Source organism: Rousettus aegyptiacus, unplaced genomic scaffold, assembly GCF_014176215.1.
Source record: "Rousettus aegyptiacus isolate mRouAeg1 unplaced genomic scaffold, mRouAeg1.p scaffold_m13_p_11, whole genome shotgun sequence".
Classification (NCBI taxonomy): Eukaryota; Metazoa; Chordata; class Mammalia; order Chiroptera; family Pteropodidae; genus Rousettus; species Rousettus aegyptiacus.
Genome location: NW_023416286.1, coordinates 72,285,272 through 72,303,591, shown reverse-complemented (window position 1 = coordinate 72,303,591; position 18,320 = coordinate 72,285,272). Strand labels below are relative to the sequence as shown.

The window sequence follows — 18,320 nt, the reverse complement described above, 5'->3', positions numbered from 1 at the left end:
TTTATAGATTTCATGAACATAAAGGAATATTATTTGGCTGTTAATAATGACAGATGTGTGGGCCGTTGTTAATATAATAAATGCTAATATGCAATGATCACCAAAGAGGAGCAAAATGAAGGATTGATACACACATTTGTGACAATCAGGCGAAATTTAATTTTATAATCATAAGTTCAGAAGAGAACTTTGCAAGAGAGTTTAGAATCTAATAATATTTATCAGTTTCTTTTTTCTGTAATGATGCCAAAGTAGCTACACAGAAGACATTCTGCAGAAAGTGCTAGTGTGTTTTAGGCTTCTCCTTACTCTCATGTAAACCTGGAAATATGGAGAAATGACTTTTAGAAATTCTTGCTTGGAGACTATATTCATTAGCTAGGCCTGCCATAACTGAGTACACTAATCGAGTGGCTCAATACATACAACTCTGTTATATAACAAGGTTAAATGTTCGCATGGGTTTTCTTCTGTGGTATTTAGCCAATAATTAATTTGCCCATCCCCGTTCATCACTGTATTAATTACTACAGCCTTATAACAAGTTCCTACATCTGGCAAGACAAGTCCTACATCCCAACACTGTCTTCTTATTCAGAAAGTTCTTGGGTATTCGCTCTCATCTGTTTCAGACTCAACTTTCTGACTTCCATGAAGAGCTCTGTTGATGTTTCAATTAGAACTGTAATAAGTCAACTGTAAGATTATTTAGCAGGAAATTACTGTCTTTCTAATATTAAATCTTTCTCTCTAAGAACACAAGATCTGTTTCCACTTTATTTACATATTACTTAATGTCCTGGAAAGGTTCATAATTTTCTCCATATTATAAATTTCTTGCATATCACAATTTAGTAAGCATAGCTAATAACGTCTATTTTCCATTTTAATATATATTTTTCTGAGATGTCTTTTTTTTTGGTTCTTATAGCTACTAAAAGTATTGAAATAAAACAATTTAGAACCAAAGTACATGCTAATTAATTGAAAAGTATTAATTACAAACTAATATTTTTATTGAGAAAAAGTTTTTATGCTATTTATAAAATAGAATAATTAAAATAGTATTTATGTTATTCTTTTTTGTTTCTTTTTTATTTCCATTATGCATAGTATGCTTTGTAAGGACTATGTGGCAGTCAAATTTCTGCTAAGAAAACAGAAAGGCTGGAAGAATGTAGAACAAATCTGCTGGCAGCATTCAGGGAATCAGGACTCGCAGGAATTGCAGGAAATGGCTGACCGTGATTCAGCTCTGTTCACCACCGAAATGAAATAATAATTCACAGGAAGATGCCCCGAAACTTCTAGAAACATCTTACATCTACAATCTGCCAAAGCCCATGACGTGCCCGCCAACGACAGAGGAACAATGTCATGATTTCTCCTTCTCTCCCACCCTCTTAAGCTCGTGTAAGTATCTTACAGGTGGAATATAACGTAGACCCCTGCTGCAGAGATTCTGAGAAATGTGGTCCCTAGTCTTTTAGCCCTTGTAACAGATCTTGGCAGGTGAATAGTGCTGGCTTAATCACAGATAATTCACACAACAGAAAATAAACAAAAGTACAAAAATGAACCCAATATACTATATAGGTGGTATGAGCTTGAAATATTTTTATGCTGGTAGACATAGGCAATCAGAATTTTTCAGGTAGTACTTCTCTAGAGCCCAGTAACAGCAACTCTAGGGAGTCTCTCACTCTCTTATCCCCCAATTGCTCTCTGATTCACCACCCTTCTCCCTGCCATCTCGCTTTTTGATCACAGCCTTCAAAAAAGGTAAATCTAATAGGCCTTTAGGTCACAAGAGACTTTAAGATGCATCAATTTCCTTCTCCTTCACCTTGCACAGTTCTTATGGCATGTAGTTGGTCTTCGACTATGAGTACTTTCCTCTTGAAAATTGACCTGGGATTTTCAGACAGTAGATAGTACCCCTGAGGAGACAATGTCCAAATGCTCTAATAGGACTGGGGAGAGGAAAAGCCTGTAAACCACCCTTCCTTAATCATTTATGCTCCAGCACACACAAAGAAATGATTACAGACAGTATAGTATAACTCTCTGTCCATGAGGTAACTGTAACCTAGTCCCAAAGGGTTGATACCATTCTACAGACATTTTTTATGACTTCTTTCTCCCAGAATCCTTATTGTCTTTTAGTTTGTTTGTTTGGTCTCCAGAAACCGGCTTATTTCATCTACCCCTACTCATGGATAAGTCAGAAGTCTTCCTCATTGAAGAAAACAAAATAACAACAAAAAACCCTTCAGTGCTCCACCCACTCAATGCTGGCATTCAAGAGGGTCATTCCTAGTTCACAAATGATTCACAGGACCATGACAATTGCATCCCATTGAGAATCAACAGGAGACTCAGCCCTTAGTCCAGACTGACAACTCACCTCACTTCTTCCTTTAGTCTCCCTGATTCTCTCACTCCGCATAAGATTCCTCCCTTCCAATACAGAAAAACAAGCCAACAGAGTAATAGTCCCTTTATCACTTAATATTGTATTGTGTCCAAAGTAAGCAGAACCACACAACAAAAACAGAAGACTAGTGACTTCAGGCTAGTTCTAATAAGAATCCTTGAGATAAAAAGATGGGGGCTGGAACCAAATTCCTCTCAAGCCTTTGATTTTTCCCACAACTGCTGTGGCCTGTAGGAACAAGGTTAGAGTCAAAGGGACGTTGTGATCTCTCCATACACATGGTGTCCTTTGGGACTGAGAAAGGAACCTATGGAAGGCCTGTTCTGGGTCTGAGTCCTGTCACTCCTCCTCAGATGTTAGAGGTACTTGCATCAGCCTTACTGTGTTTCCACAGGGCATCACGAATGTCAGGAGCCGTCTCTTTGGTGATCCATGAAGGGTTGGAGGGAAGGGAAGAGAAAAGTAGATATGATACTTCTGCAAAAGATCTGGCGTTAGTTTACTTGGTTCAGAATAAGTAACATTTGCCAAGGTAAGTTTTGTTTTTCTTTGATTTTTAAAAAATATTTTAAAGTTATCAGTACCAGAGGGAAGTAAGGCTATAGGCATTTTAATGTAAAGGTAGTGGGTTTCTAGATAAAGACAATTTAGAAGCGATTTCTTCTAAAGAGGCTGTAGATAATCCTTTGCCCCTGGCTGAGGAACTTGTTCTTTGTGCCACACCTTGTGAGGAAGACAGCACTGCCAAATTCCTCTGTACAATCCCTAAAGAATGTCTTTGCTTCTGCCAGTGTTATTTGCTCAGGCCTTGTGGGATTTGGCTGTGAAGGGTGGGTCAACCCACGGGGCGGGCGGGCTGCATTCTTTCCCTAGGAGACCTGAGGAGCTACCCAGCTACTTCTGTGGCAGTACTTCAGGTACAACGTTGGGATTTGTTTTCTGTGGTTAAGCATTTGCCTGGAGGTATCTGAAGTGCTTCTTCTTTGAGATCCTCTTGATGGTAACTTTTTGTTATTCTTTTAACACGATTCCATTTACCTTCAATAAATAACTTCGACGACACAATTTTAACATTTCTTGATTTGCTTTTGCTATCTTGGCAAATCACACAGTTATGTGAAATATGTTAGCTTTCTTCTTCTAACCTTTGCAGTCAGCACAGGAAGCCCCTGAAAGAGACATTGTGATCTCTCGCTGTTTCTTTCTGCCGTGATTTCTGCTGAGTGAGAGGTTAAAGGAAAGGAAGGTGTTTCATACGGTTGTTTTGATGATAGGACCCATTGCTTCACTATTCCAATCTTGTCTTACTTTACTGGAGACTCCTCTGGGCTGCCTCAGCCAATTCGACTGCAGATTTTTTTTTTTTTTCTTACTGCTGGAGAAATAAAGATATGGATGAAAGAGTGAAAGGACAATAGACCTTATCAAGCAGCATTTTTAGACCCAGTGTGATTACCCTTGATGCAAGACAGAAGTCTACTCCCATTTAATTTTTTCATTCAAACCTATATTTTAACAAGCAAAATGGGGCTTCGTTGGGAAAGGAAAGGCAGAAAAGAAATATTAGTTTATAGGTTCCAGTAATGTGAGGCTCATGGATCATACATTGTATACGTGTCCTTTTCTAGAGTCTGAGATGAAAATAAAAGTTCATAGACCACATAACTTCTCCTTGAGTAAATGGACAAGTAATGGTGACTTACATTCATGCATAGGGTACATGAAGAAAAATATGTGATTTTATAATGTGAATATATCAACTTATAAAACTTTTTTCAGTTCATAACTTGCCATTTAGCTGGCAATGGCTTTTAATAATGGAGGCTTAAGTGGGGTAGACACTTGCCAAACCTGCATAAGGAAATACATTTATTCGGAAAAGAAGCACGCACCGAAGGTCTCTTTATTTCTTTCAACATTTTCTACACCTGTTTGTCCCATGAGGCTTATGGAAAAAAGTGTGTGAAGGGGGCAGATGCTAACGTAGTGCATGTTAAAGGTACTGGAAAGGCTAAAATTACTAAAAGAATCACACATTTTAGCTGTGAAACGAAAGTGAGTTACAGCCCAGTTTGTCTGAGGTCCTTCTCTGAACTCTTGGTGGCTGCAGACACCGGAAGGAGCCACATTGCTGCTGCAGGCTCGGACAGAGTGGGAGGGACACTTGCGTGGATCTTCCTGGATGGGTGTTGAGCAATCAAAGATCAAACACTTATATTTCTCAGCCTTTCCACATGGGGTTGGCCGTGGGTGTGTAAAAGCAAGGTCCACTCCCTGTTTCTGTGTTGCAGAATTATAGTTAGACTGGATAGACAAGTCAGGTTTTGTGAGTGCCTCTGAGGGAGAAATATTCCTAACCATGACAGCGTAGGTCAGGTACGACTGTGAGAAGTCTAACTTGGCTTCCAAGGACAGAAAATACACATGCTAACATGAAAAAGCTTCTCGAGAGGATTATGAATAGTATGCAGCGGAAAGCGAATGGTGGGCATGTTGCAGAAATAGCAGCAGCAAGTAGCGGAGGGTTAAAAACCCTGGCTCTTCCCCCTCCCATGTGCCTGCTGTGAAACTCTAAGCATGTTACTTAACCCCTCTGAATCTCAATTTCTTCATCCGTGAAATAAAGATGGTAATATTTACCTTAGAAAGTTGTCGAGAAGATGAAATCAGATAAGATATAATTGCTTTCAATCTTACCTAACGTAGTAAGTGGTCAAGAAATGTTTTATAATTTCAAATGGGCTCTGGTCTCACAACGACTTCCACACAAATGAAGTTGTTGGGTCATTGGCGAGTCACCCAACCATTCAGAACCTCAGTATTTTTTGCCTTAAAAATGAGGTTTCAACTTTTTTTTTTTTCCTTTCTCATTTAGCATCCCCCCTCTACAGGGAGAGGAGAAAAAATGAGGTGTGTTTTCCCCATAGGGTTGGTTAGCATAAACCAGAGGCTGGTCCAATATTGGCAGCTCCACTACAGACCATTCTGCCCCGGCCCAGTCTTTTACCGTATTGTCTACGGCTGCTCTCTGCTATAATGGCAGAGTTGAGTTTTTGAATAAGAATTACAAAGCCTAAAATGAAGTACTTACTATCTGGCCCTTTAAGAAAAAGATTGCTGACCTATGACCATAGAAAAAGAATAAAAAGGAGGGCTGATTCTGCAGTTGCTTCAGTTAATAATAAAAGCTTTTCATTTGTATAACATTTTAATTCTCTTTGATATTATCATATCAGTCTTTGTCTCTATCTGTGCTCAGTGCAAAGGGGAGTCACATCTTATTTGCTAATGTAGGATTTGTGAACAAGGATCTCGATAGTTTCTGGAAAATTTCCTCTCGGAAGAAATGTTCTATAAAATGTACCTTTTCTTTTTGATACTGTCATATTTTAAACAGACAGTGACTTGAGAATTTGTAGGTAAGTATTGTGACTTTTAGGTGTAAAAATGAATTTAATCAAGTCTTTAGATTATTTCTTATCCTACCTTAGGAATTGACTGGTTTGTTAGTTGAAAAATTTCTCACTTTTTTTACTCTTTTTTTTTTGGTATTAGTGGTAGAACTGGTAAAAGTCAAGATTTGTTTTTATGAGAAACCCCTGAATGCATAATCATATATAATTTTTTTTTAGAAGAGAAATGGAATGTTAGCAGAGAGAATTTGGAAATCAAAGCAATAATAAGGTATACCAATTCCAAAATATTTGAAAATCACTCTTTTCTAGGGACATTATTAATATCATTTTGTTTCAGGAAAAGATAATCCATTAGTTTAAGTAATGTTTGGGCATTGAATATTTCTAGAATTCTCTGCCTTCTTCTGCAGTATTTATCCTTTGACTATACAAAGTAAAGGAAATGGGAGACAATTTGAAGATGAATTGTGAAGAGTAACATGAGAGGTATAGGAAAATGGATGAAGAAATGCGTTAGTGGGAGTGGGAAACGAGCAGGAGAGCCTACAGGTATGGTAAGTGGGGACTTTTCAGGTATTGTGTGGGGAAGGAGCAGGACATAATTTGGGATAACCAAGTGGTTTATGAGATTCGGTCAATCAGAACGTGTAAGAAGTAAAGGAAAACGGCAACAGAGACATAAGTATGAGGAGGACTGTTTGAACCACATTTCTCACATTTCTCCAGTCTAATCTATTGAAGGCTGAGGTACTAAGAAGGTAGATGCAGAAGAAAAGGTCTAGTAGTTTCGTTTTTGGTCAGGTGTCTTCTATTCTGTTTTCTAGTGTGTCACATAATAATGCAGCAACTATGTTCAATTAAGAAGCAAACCACTGAGAATTGGCTAGATTAGGCCTAGTGTAGACACTAAGGATCGACAAGGTTGGGGTCTGGCCCTTAAGATGCTTACATTCTAATAGGGAAGACAAGCACAGGTAGAGCTATTGACATATGTGTGTATGTGTGTTTGTTGATGTATAAATCTAACATATATGTGATCTATATGCATAAATCTAATAAATATGAAACATATACACAAATTTATCTATTATATGTGAAAAAATTTATGGAGGTATATATATGTGGAGGTATATATATGTTATCATAGGTAACATACACAGTTTAGGTTTGTTTTCTCCAAGATTCAGCTGGGAACAGATTTCATATAATCGTTGCAAACAGTACTCAAGTATCCAGTGATCATTTGAAAATGTAAATGTTAAGTTGATATTGGTTTTAGTACTCATAAGTGAACTGTAAAGAATGACCGTTTTAAAAATTGCATGTGTTTCTAGCATTTGTGTACAAGATTTTAAAATATACTTTTAGATGCAATCCTAAAGATGTCACCTATTTTTAAGAGCATAGACTTTTTTTTTTGCATTTATTTACTAAATCAAATAATTGCATGCACCTCAAACTTTTGTTTAATTAATACAATGTTTAGTTTTTCAAATTGTAAAAATAGATAAAATTATAGAGAATGCCGAGGACTGAAAAATATGATTGGCGTGGTAGACCAAATAATGTTCCCTATAGATGTCCACATCCTAATCCCTGAACCTGCAAATATGTTACGTCGCATGGCAAAAAAGACTTTGCAGGTATGATTAAATTAAGGACCTTGCAATGGGGAGGTAATCTTGGATTATTTGGGTGTACCCAATGCAATCACAAGTGTCCTTGTGAGACAGGGACAGAAGGATCAGAGTCAGAAGTAGGAGATGTAATGACAGAACAAGAGTCTGGAATGATGCAAAGAAGGAGTCATGAACCAAGGGATGCAAGTGGCCTGCAGAATCTGAAAAAGGCAGAAATGGATTCTCCCCTCTGAACTTCCAAAAGGAACCAACTCTGCCAACACACTAACTTTAGCCCAATGAAACTTTCAGATCACTAGAACAGTAAGATAATAGTGTTGTTTTAAGCCACTAAATTTATGATAATTTATTACAGCAGCACTAGGAAACTAATACAATCATGAATTATTAAAGGAGAGATAAAATAGAAACAGGACTCTGCCATGATGGATATGGGAACACTAAGGAAAGGGAAGACAGATTGAGTCTAAGAAGAGAAAAATGCCAAGCCAAAGGGAATGTGAAGAACAAGTCGTCATCTAAGAAAAAGGAATTACTGAATACTAGAGTGAACGCTGCAATGCACGTGGCGCCTCTCAGTCTATTGTTTGTAAATAATCCTTTGTCAAAAGGTGAAAGTTTTCTTCATGATAAGCCTTTTATTGATCCATCAATAATTCATCCGTAAGTTCCAGGACTAACTCTTGAAAAGATTGTAGGGGAGGAAAAATAAGTTTTCTTCTACCCTTCTAATTTCCACTGGCTAGTCTAATAATCAAATTGTCATGAGACAAATTAGCTGGCGAAAATTATCACATTTACTACATATGTATGTATGCGGCCTCCTAAGAATACAGGACAAATCAGGCAGTTGAGGCTTATATGCCATTTTGAGCTAAGGAGAAAGGGGGATAGTGGTTTGAACTTCAAAGGAAGCGTAGGTCATTCAAAACAATGAGACACAGAGCAGAGTCTAACAAACAGACTGTTAGATTTCTCCCTGTCTGCCTTAGTTCAGATTGTGCTAAGGTGATAGCTCCCTTCATTTAAGTGGGGTTTTCTATCTGAATTCCTTCAGGCAGGTAAGAGGGAGGTAAAATGCTCTTCTTGAGACTTTTTTTTTCCCTTAAAAATAACCAATTGAAAATAATCAATATAAAAAAAGGCATATTTTGGGGTAGCAAACTGTTCCTCAGGATCCTCAGCCTACACCTTCTAAAACCTATATTTAGTCATAGATAACTAATTATACATTGTACATTAAAGTGTATGACCACTGGATACAGTAAAAATATCTAGAAGAGTCTTAATTGTGCTTACATTCTTGTTCTTTCAGATATATTTCATGTGTGAAAAAACAAAATGCATTAATATTTTACTAATAACTAATTTTTAAGTAGCACCTTACTAAGTTCCAGGGCATATTCTATGTGCTTTTTCTACATTGACATGGTTAATTGTCGCCATGACCCTACGTGGGAAGTATTGTTTTATTATCACCGTTTCATAGACATGGAAACTGAGACTAGAGAAGCTAAATGACTAGCACAAGTTTACGCAAACAGTCATAGGTAGATGCCATGTGGCACCTGAGTCTTTGCACTTAAGCACCAGCCATATTGTCTCTGCTATTAAGGTCTTCTAGAAATGTGTGTGGTATGCTGGGTACAACTAGTTTATTGTAGAATGTATTTAAGTGCTGCAGTAGAGGCGTGTACAGTTCCCCTAGAGCAGAAAGGAAGGGGTTACCTGCCAGTGACTGGGGAGTGAGACGGTAGGAAAATCTTCGCAGAGCAGCTTGTATGTTTGTTGGGCTTTTGAAGATGAATCAGACATTTCCAGGTGTACAAGGGATAAGAATATTCCAGGTCACAGGAATGGCATAAGGACAAATATTAAAGGCCTAAGTATATGGCGTGTTTGGGCAACAGCAAGCATTTTTATGTGGTCAGATCTTAGACTATATGGGGGGAAGCGGTGGGAGATTCAGCCTGGAATTGTTTAAAGTAGCTTAAAAAGTGCATCTAAACCAACTTTCTGCTTATCCTATCTGCTCTATCTAATGTGGCATTTGCAATGTGGCTTGTGCAACAACTTAGGAACGAATTTTAAAATTTATTTAATTTCGATTAAGTTTAAATAGCCATACACGGCTAGTAGCTGCTGCATTAGACAACATAGTCCTACGTGAACGTAACGTGTTTGAATTTTATGAGACATGTGGAAGTTATGATGAGTTTGAAGGTATGGAGTGACATGATTGCATCTGTTTTGGAAAAATATTAAGGGGTGATGTGTCTTTACTGAGGAGAAAGAAATAACTTGATGTGCGCTATGCCCATAGCCCGCTTCTGAGCAGTTGCAAGGCTTAGGGGAACCATGCTTTGAACCATGCAATGCTGTTGCTTCAGGCACAGCTGATTGAGATGAGGTGAGGATGTTAGCAAAACCGTCCTCTTATGGATCCCCAGAAGCCCAGGAGATGGGCTGGTGCAAGAGCTCTATCTATAGGAACGCAGTATGGGATGGTGGCTGACCAACTGAAGCAGATCTGTCTCAGACGATTTAAACCGATGCATGCAGAGACTATAATAAATTGGTAACACAATGGAAAGAAGAAGCAGGAAGAGAACGAGAGGTATGGGGACTGAGTCATGATAGGGAGACTCATAGAGATGGTATTGGGTGCCCAGAGTTGCCCCCAACCAACTAGTGTTGCTTCTGCAAAGTAACCAGCAGGAGATATAAGTTCTAAGAAAGGCTGCTGACACTGTATCCTGTCTTCCTTTCAGCCCCCTGAACCTCCTGTGCTGTGAGGGTTGAGTTCAGCAGTCCTGGAATTAGCCTGAGTTATTCTATGAAAATAAAAAATGGGTATTCATAGCACTGATCTGAAACATACTGATTAACGGCATTGCTTTATAAACATGTACCCTGAGAATTTCAGGATAGTTTGCATCAGATGGTCAGCATTATTTACAGATGGCAGTGAAACTGATAATTTGTATCTGGCGAGATCCCAGAATTCCTGGTCATATAGCAGGAATGCGCTTATGTAACCAGTAGGGTGTAAGGAGTTCCAGCTGAGACTCCATTTGGGCATTCCATTCACAAGTCAATGGTTCTTGATCTGAGAAAGTAGATCCTGCAAAGACGCTTCCAGAGGAAAGACAACTGGAACTTGCAAGTGGCTTCTCTGAGCCTTTACTGTGAAGCAGCCTTTAGCTGTGATGCTTATCTTTAATGTGGTTGCTACATTGCATCCTTTTTTTGTAATAAACTGTGGTTTTCTAATTATCATTTTGGGTACTGGGTCTTCCCTGTTAAACTGCCACTGTAGGTGTGGTATGCTTCTGTTGACAGTGGTTTCTGGAGCTTCTATTTAATCTTTACAACCCGAAAGAGCCTGGCTGACATAGCAGGGAAGAAATTTGAACAGGGAAGAGGCCACTTGCAAGAGATTAAAGTAGCGTTCCTTCAAGGTGATAAGGTTGGAACAGAAGCAGGGGTGGTGGGAATCAGCGGGAATGGGAGGGTTAGACTCGACAATGATGGATCAGTGATCATTTCATTGGTTGCAGATGTGAAGAGAGTGAGGGAGGAGGTTTCAACCTGAGGCAATAAATTCAGCTGTGGTAATTATTATTTGAGCAATCTCTATATAATGCAGAGAAATCTTCCCTTGTTTTAAGAGAACAGTGAGTGTTACAGGTGAGTTGAAGAGCTCATTTTATAGTCATTAATTTAGCCTATTATAATCTATACTTTAGCCAGGGAAAGAGAAGTCTAATAAGAAAGTCAGATTTATAAAACAGATAAACCAGATTTTTGGCAAACGGTGAATACCTCTTGTGTGTGCACGCTTATTGTTTATGATCATTATCCTTCAATCAACAATTACTGAGTGCTTTTACAAGTCAAGAGCTGTGCAATGTATTTAGAATAAAGATAAATTTGAAGGCCTGGTCTCTGATCTCAAGGGGCTTATGATATAATAACATGAAATATCCAGTGATGAAAAGTGTAAAGTGAAAGAATAGACTGCAAATTGAAGTCAGAAATGATGATCATGAAAGTATGAAATAACAATCCAGATCTAAAAGTAAAACTTTAATTATAAAATTCAATTTGCAATTCTATGTTTTTCAGTGGAGGAAAGAGTAATTCTTCTCATCTTTGTGGAATTGTTTGTTTCAGCCTGTGGCCAGGAGGATTACACTATATTTGCAGTGTATTTCATGTTTCTGTACCATGTGACTAGGAAAATGTGGACACATAATAGCCCGAGGAACTGGTGTTGCTGGGCTGCAAAAATACTAGTTTTGGTGGGCACAGGAATGAGCAGAAAAACTTCCAAGAGGGGTTTCTCATCTTGGGCACTGCTGAGGAGACCTTGGCTGCGAGTCGTGATTACCCAATTATATTGCTGATCTTCCTTCTCTCACTAATTGGAGAGATTAGTGATTGCCTCGGGTTGCCAAACCCTTCACCATATTCATAAGCAGAAATCTGGAAGATGTTAAGAAGATCCAGGAAGGCAGAGTGGATGGATGGCTCTTTTTTTCTCTTGATCATCTAATTAATGTCTACTGAAACTTCAAAATTCAGTCAGCATCACCTTCCAGGTCCAGGTAGAATTCTTCAGTCTCTCTACTTCGTGATACCCGGCCTTGAAAATTGCTCTATGTTACTTCATCCTGGTGAATTATAGGTATTTAATTAAATGTCTGACTCTCTAAACACGGTGAGTTCTTAGAGAGCGAGCAGTAAGTCTCACTAATTTTTCTGGCCTTTGGACTGAAACAGTACTAGAAGCATATCAGGAGCTTAATATTTGTTAAATGAACAAATAATTGAAGAAACAAATGAGGATAACAGAGGTAAACTGGTAAACCTATCACAGATGGTAATTTGGTAATATTTATCTACTAAAGTTGAAATGTGCAAATCCTTGGATCCAGGAGTTACATATCTAAGAATTAATTTTATAGGTATGTACACATGTGCCATATATTTTATGTAGAGTGTTATTCGCTGCAGCACTGTTTATTAGTAAAGGCTTAGAAATGATGGAAATGCCCATTAATAATGAACCGATGCAATCGATTATGGAACATCCATACTATGGAATGCTGAGTAGCTGGAAAAACACAATATAGAAAGATCATCCAGATATAATGTTAAAGGAAAAAAGCAAGATTCAGGACAGTGTAATATGTAAACAGTAATATAAAAAATGGAAGAAATATCTATATCTTATATTTGCTTATTTATAAATGTCTCTGGAAGGACCTAGAAGAAATTAATTGCTTTTTTTCTTTGGAGACTAAGGTTTGGAGAGAAAGCTTTCATTGTATTTTTTATACTTTTGGTTTCCGAAAAATAAAAATACACGATTGAAAATGTTGTATAAATAATTCTTTTAAAGATGCATATGGATGGTTATAGCAACTTTATTTATTAACGTTGCCAAAACTAGGCCGCCATAAAGATATCCTTTATTAGGTGAATGAACAAGTAAACTGTGGTATACCCAGCCAATGGAATATTATTCGGTGCTAAAATAAAATGAGCTATCAAGACATGAAAGACATGGAATAAGCTTAAGTGCTAATCTGAAAAGGCGACATTCTGTATGATTCCAACTATGACATTTTGGAAAAAAACAAGACTATGGAGATGGTAAAAATGTCGGTGGTTGCCTGGAGTTAGCAGGGAGGGTAGGATGGCTAGGCAGGGCACAGAGGATTTTTAGGATGGTGAATCAATCTGTGTGATGCTATAATGGTGGATACATGTCATTATACATTCATCAAAGCCCATAGCATGTACAACACCAAGAATGATATCATAATGTAAATTATGGACTTTGAGTGATAATGATGTGTCAGTGTAGGTTCATTAGTTGTAAGAAATATACCATTTCAATGGGAGATATTGTTAATAGAGAAAGCTATGCATTTGTGGGAAGAAGGGGGTATACAGAAAATCTCTGTACCTCTCTCTCGATTTTCCTGTGAACCTAAAACTACTCTAAATATAATCTACTTAAAAGAAAAAAAAAAGAAAACTGATGAGTTAGACTGACACTACTATTATAGGCAGGGGTCCCCAACCCCCAGGTACAGACCGGTACCAGTCTGTGGCCTGTTAGGAACCAGGCTGCACAACAGGAGGTGAGTGGCGGGCCAGTAAGCAAATCTTCATCTGTATTTGCAGGCGTTCCACAGTGCTAGGTAGCATCACCGCCTCAGCTCCACCTCAGATTATCAGGCATTAGAATCTCATAGGAGAACCAGTCCCTGGTGCCAAAAAGGTTGGCGACCACTGAAAATGGTCCTAGATTCTAAAGAGGTTCCTGGCCATTCTCTTTTCTGACATTAATGTATGGGGGCTGTGATATATTATTGTTGCTGTTGTGAGTGATACAGGTGCATCGTACATGCATATATACATACATTTCCTGCTAAAAGCCATCAACATTTTCTGTCACCTATTAGGGCTCAGGCATTGCTCAGCCACAGTGTCCTGGCTCAAGTGCCTGTGCTCCTTTCTGGAACTTTGGAGAGGCAGTGAACTCCATACCCAAGAATGTGGGCCTGCCTGTCTGGATTGGAACTTTGCACACATCCAGTTCTGCTCTCTGTCATCTGAGGCTTTGATTTTCTTACCTCCATCATGGATATAACAGCAGTTCCTGTAGTGTAGGGTGTTTGTGAAGATCAAATGAAATATGTGCAAGCATTTAGCGGTGATTGGCCCATACTTAAACTATTGTTGTATGTTATTTTATTATTATTATTGTTATTAAAATTATATTTTTATCATCAATATTATAATTATTATTTTTATCATCATCATTGCACTCATCATCAGCCATGCCTAATCTCTGCTGGTTTCTTTGGGCAAGGGTAGTTGCCCTTTTGGAGCATGAAGAAAATTCCGAAACCCTCAGGAACTCTGGGCTAGGTCCTCCTGGTTTCTCCTTATGGTATCTATGGTATCATCATTATGACCTGTTCAGCTGCTAAAGAGATCGGTCTCACCAGCCTTACTGCAACAAGGAAGACATGGGCATACGGGATAAGAGCTTTGCCCACGGTGAATTGTGGGTGTGTACGGAAAATGGAATCTAGACTCCTGTGGACTCTCTGCTGTGCTCTCCACCTGCACCATGGTGGCGCCATTGAAGTGTTAAGCAATACACCTGCTCCTGCCGCATGGCAGTAATTCATTAATTCCGGCATCTGTCTACTCCCAGCCAGAGAGAAATTGGTAGTTATCATCCTAATGATCTCTCTCTCTCTTGTTTTAACATGCACATAACATTTATTTTCTCCATCTGGGAGGAAAATTAGGAGCCCTCTGTCTTTCAACCCCTCAAAGTCCTGGCGCAGTAGATTAGGGAGCTCTGAGATGCTGCCTTGTCCTATTTGCTTTTTCTGCATTTTCATCATCCATTTTGGAATCTTTCTGGGGTAAGGGGATATCTCAGTCTGTTTAAGGTGGTATAACAAAATGCCGGAGACTGGGCAGCTTAAAAAACAACAGAAATTTAATTCTCACAATTCTGGAGGCTGGAATTTTGAGATCAGGGTGCCAGCATGGTCAGGTGAGGTCCCTCTTTATGACATCCCTCCAGGGAGCCAGTACCAAGCAGTGGGCATTGACACTCCAGATAAACATTTGTCATCTTAGCTTGGAAGCTTATGCTTTAAAGAGAGCGCAAGAACTTTGATGCTCATGGTGAAATAGGCGTGGTGGAATGAAGCTATTCTAAGCATGCTCAAGGCTTCCCAGGTCAAGGCCTGAGTGAAACCAAGGCCAAAACTATTTGTCTGCCCCCACACCCTGCGCATTCTTGACTGACCTCTTCAAACTGTGAGACTCTTAATTTTCAGAAGTCTTTTTTCTGAATGTATATTGAGCAATAAAGTGGTCCGAGTTTTGCCCAAATGTCTAGAATTAGCCTATTTTGAATCAAAGATTTGGTTCTAAATGAAACTGGTATGTCTTAGTGATATGGGTACTTGGTACATAAAATAAGAGAAACCCTCAATTACCTGCAGAAATAATTGCTTAAAAGCTCAAAGCCTTAAATACCCAAAGGGCAGTGCATTTTACTACATTATAAGGTAAAAATGTAAGTTACTACTTGTCTCTACAAGCCGACTCTGAAACTGTTTTAGCCCTTCATTTGGCTAAATGAATGCTGAAGATAGCTTTTTTTTTTCTTTTTTCTTTTTTTTTTTCTTTCTTTTTTTTTTAAGTTCAGCCATGTCACACCTTGGTTTTTCAACTTTCTTGCCTGTAGTATTAAAATCCAACCTCAATCCGACCAACATTTATGGGCATCAAAGAAATTTTAAACGTATTTCTAAAATATTGTTGCACATATAAAATTCCATAAAAGGGCCGAATAGACATACACACACGTATGTGTATATACATATGTTATTTTAAAGAACATTTTCCATTTTAGATTTTCAAATTCCTCAACCCAGGATAACGACACACTGAGGAACTGACCTCCTCGTTCATGGTGGCTGTTACTGCAATTGTTTGTGCCTCACAATCTGAATGTTTCTACTTCTTGTTACAGTCACTTCTGTGACTACAGCTCAGCTAGACTGTAATTTTCAGGAGCCATGTTGAAACTGGGCGGATTTGGTTAATTGTTAGTGGGACAGTTGAATAAAGATGACCCCGGAAATTCTAATGACTGGCTCCTCTTAGCGATGCTTCAGACTTGCCTGTCTTCTTTAGAGCCTCCCTGGCTATCACGGAAGGTGCATTTCAGAATCCGTAACAGAATCCCCCACCTAGCACGGCCCTTCTGCATTGTCCTTCCTCCCTAGCAGCAGGTGTTGACAGTGGAACCTGCTGCTGCCCTCAGATGGGAAAAAAGTTTCGAACATCCTTTCGACATTTTTTTTGTATGTGGTGAAATAATAAAAGGATCAGAATTCTTATATTTCAGAATGTATTTTTTCCTCTGATAATTTTATAAAGTATTCCATGTGTAGGAGTCAGGTAACAGGTGCTTTTCATATTTTCTGATCTCAGGATTCCAAAGGACTTTTCTATCCTAAAGGTGCTTGGTTCCTATGAGCAGTGTACTTCCTGTGTGTGTATCTGCACCCAGCCTTCCAGGTACTAGGGCAGATAGAGATTCCTCCAACCTCGAGTTTTTTTGTTTTGTTTTTAAAAAAGAATCCAAAATAGGTTGGGTGCTATGCCAACTTGTGAGTGATGCAATCATGTGTGTTGTTATCAGATAAAAGACTGAATATAGGAACTTTTTTTTTTTTTGCCGAACAAGCCCATAAATTATATGAAGACTTCATCAAACAAAGACAGTAAGTCCAGGAGTGAGCCTGTTTTAATTGAATTGGTATTTATACAAGGTGACACCCTCTTTCATACCACCTACCTCCTCCCTGGGTGACTCAGCCACTGAGGGAGAAACTTCTGAACTGTTCATTAAAACAGTCAGAGGTGGAAACTACACTCAGTAAATTCCAGGTACACAAAAGTTTCAGCTGGATCTACCTGGAGAATCACTGCAGACTGTTTTGACAAAAAAACAAATTCTGATTTTTTTTGCTCAAAAGAGGTAAGTAAATTATATTTGCAAACATAAATATGTCTACTTTTCTTGTATAATTTTCTCGGTTTTGTGTGTGCGTGTGTGTGCCAATGATTAAAATTATAGCTTATTGTATTAACTATGTCTTTTTTTCCCAGTTAAATTTTGACGGTTTCCAATGGGCTGTTCTGCTTGTCGACAGCTCTGTTGTTTCTTGTCATGATTTTAGGCTGCATTGCCTTTAACTTCCTGGCAATTTTATATATCTGCAGGCATCACAGAAATGAGAACCTTTTTGAGTTTGTGTGGGAGCTGGTGAATCCTGTCATATACATAAGAACAGTAAATTCTCTATGTCAAGGGACCAGCATAAGCTGGTCTATTTTTTCAAGTGACTATAAAAACATTTTTTAAACAGGATCTCCCTGTTTTTACAGGTGATGCTTTTAGTGAAATGATGAACCCTGTTATGTTTTATAGAGAATAAGTCATATTTGTTTTTCTTGACTGCTGAAAACATCGCAAGTCATTGAGCTGTGAGAGAGATGCCAAACCCATTTCCCCTCCCCTCTCTCTTCCTTAAGAAAATCACATTTCTTGCATGAATATAACAAGGTATGAAGTGGGGTGGGCTTAAATAGGGGTGTTTGGTTTCCTGTGCATATGGCCAGCGTCTCTGTCTTATAACCTGAGTTTTAACTTAAGAATCGATGAATATGTGTGGGGGCAATTTTTAACTTCTATTTATATTCTAATCCTGAAAAACCAGTTTTGGAAGCCCTTCGATAAAAATAGAAAAATTATTTTAGCCAGGCTTTCCTCTGCAATTAATAACTAAGCTAAATTGTCTGACTCCTGTCCTTTCTCCATCATTTCCATGTGCGATACAGAACTGCAGAAATCAAATGCAAGGGTCGTTCTCAGTTTGCAACTAGTAGCTCTATGTCTTTTAGAGGGGTGTTTCACACAGCATCCCGGGTTCTCCCTTAAGTGCCAGAGTTTTCATTGCTTCCCATTGGCCGAGATGGTCACATGCCATCTCAGAGGGGTTTAGAGCCCAATTCCTTAAGGTTTACTGAATAATTTGCCTTTCTAACATTTATAGTAATAAAGCCAAAGTTGAACATTTATGGATTATAATTTTACTTTTTATGAAATGTGACCAAATTTAAAACTAGCTTTCACTTTCACAGTTCATAATGCAGATATAGTCATTCTGATATTTGCTGATACGACATCATTAAAATTTGAGATAAGAC

The 18,320-nt window shown here is 38.4% G+C and overlaps 1 protein-coding gene across 8 annotated transcripts in view; it reads left to right on the top strand.

Moving 5' to 3' along the window:
- The first annotated feature begins 2,809 nt into the window (after positions 1–2,809).
- The window catches only part of SCEL (sciellin), a 113,428-nt gene continuing 97,917 nt past the window's right edge, over positions 2,810–18,320 (top strand). The window contains exon 1 of one of the 8 annotated variants that reach the window (XM_016149335.2): positions 2,810–2,969. Coding sequence is in view for 6 of the 8 variants with exons in the window: in XM_036228891.1 (XP_036084784.1) it covers positions 17,663–17,676 (14 nt within the window). In the remaining 2 variants the exon portion in view is untranslated. Of the gene's footprint in view, positions 2,970–16,498; positions 17,089–17,427; positions 17,677–18,320 lie in introns of those variants that run through there. The other 7 variants (XM_016149334.2, XM_036228891.1, XM_036228893.1 and 4 more) reach the window with 7 other exon arrangements.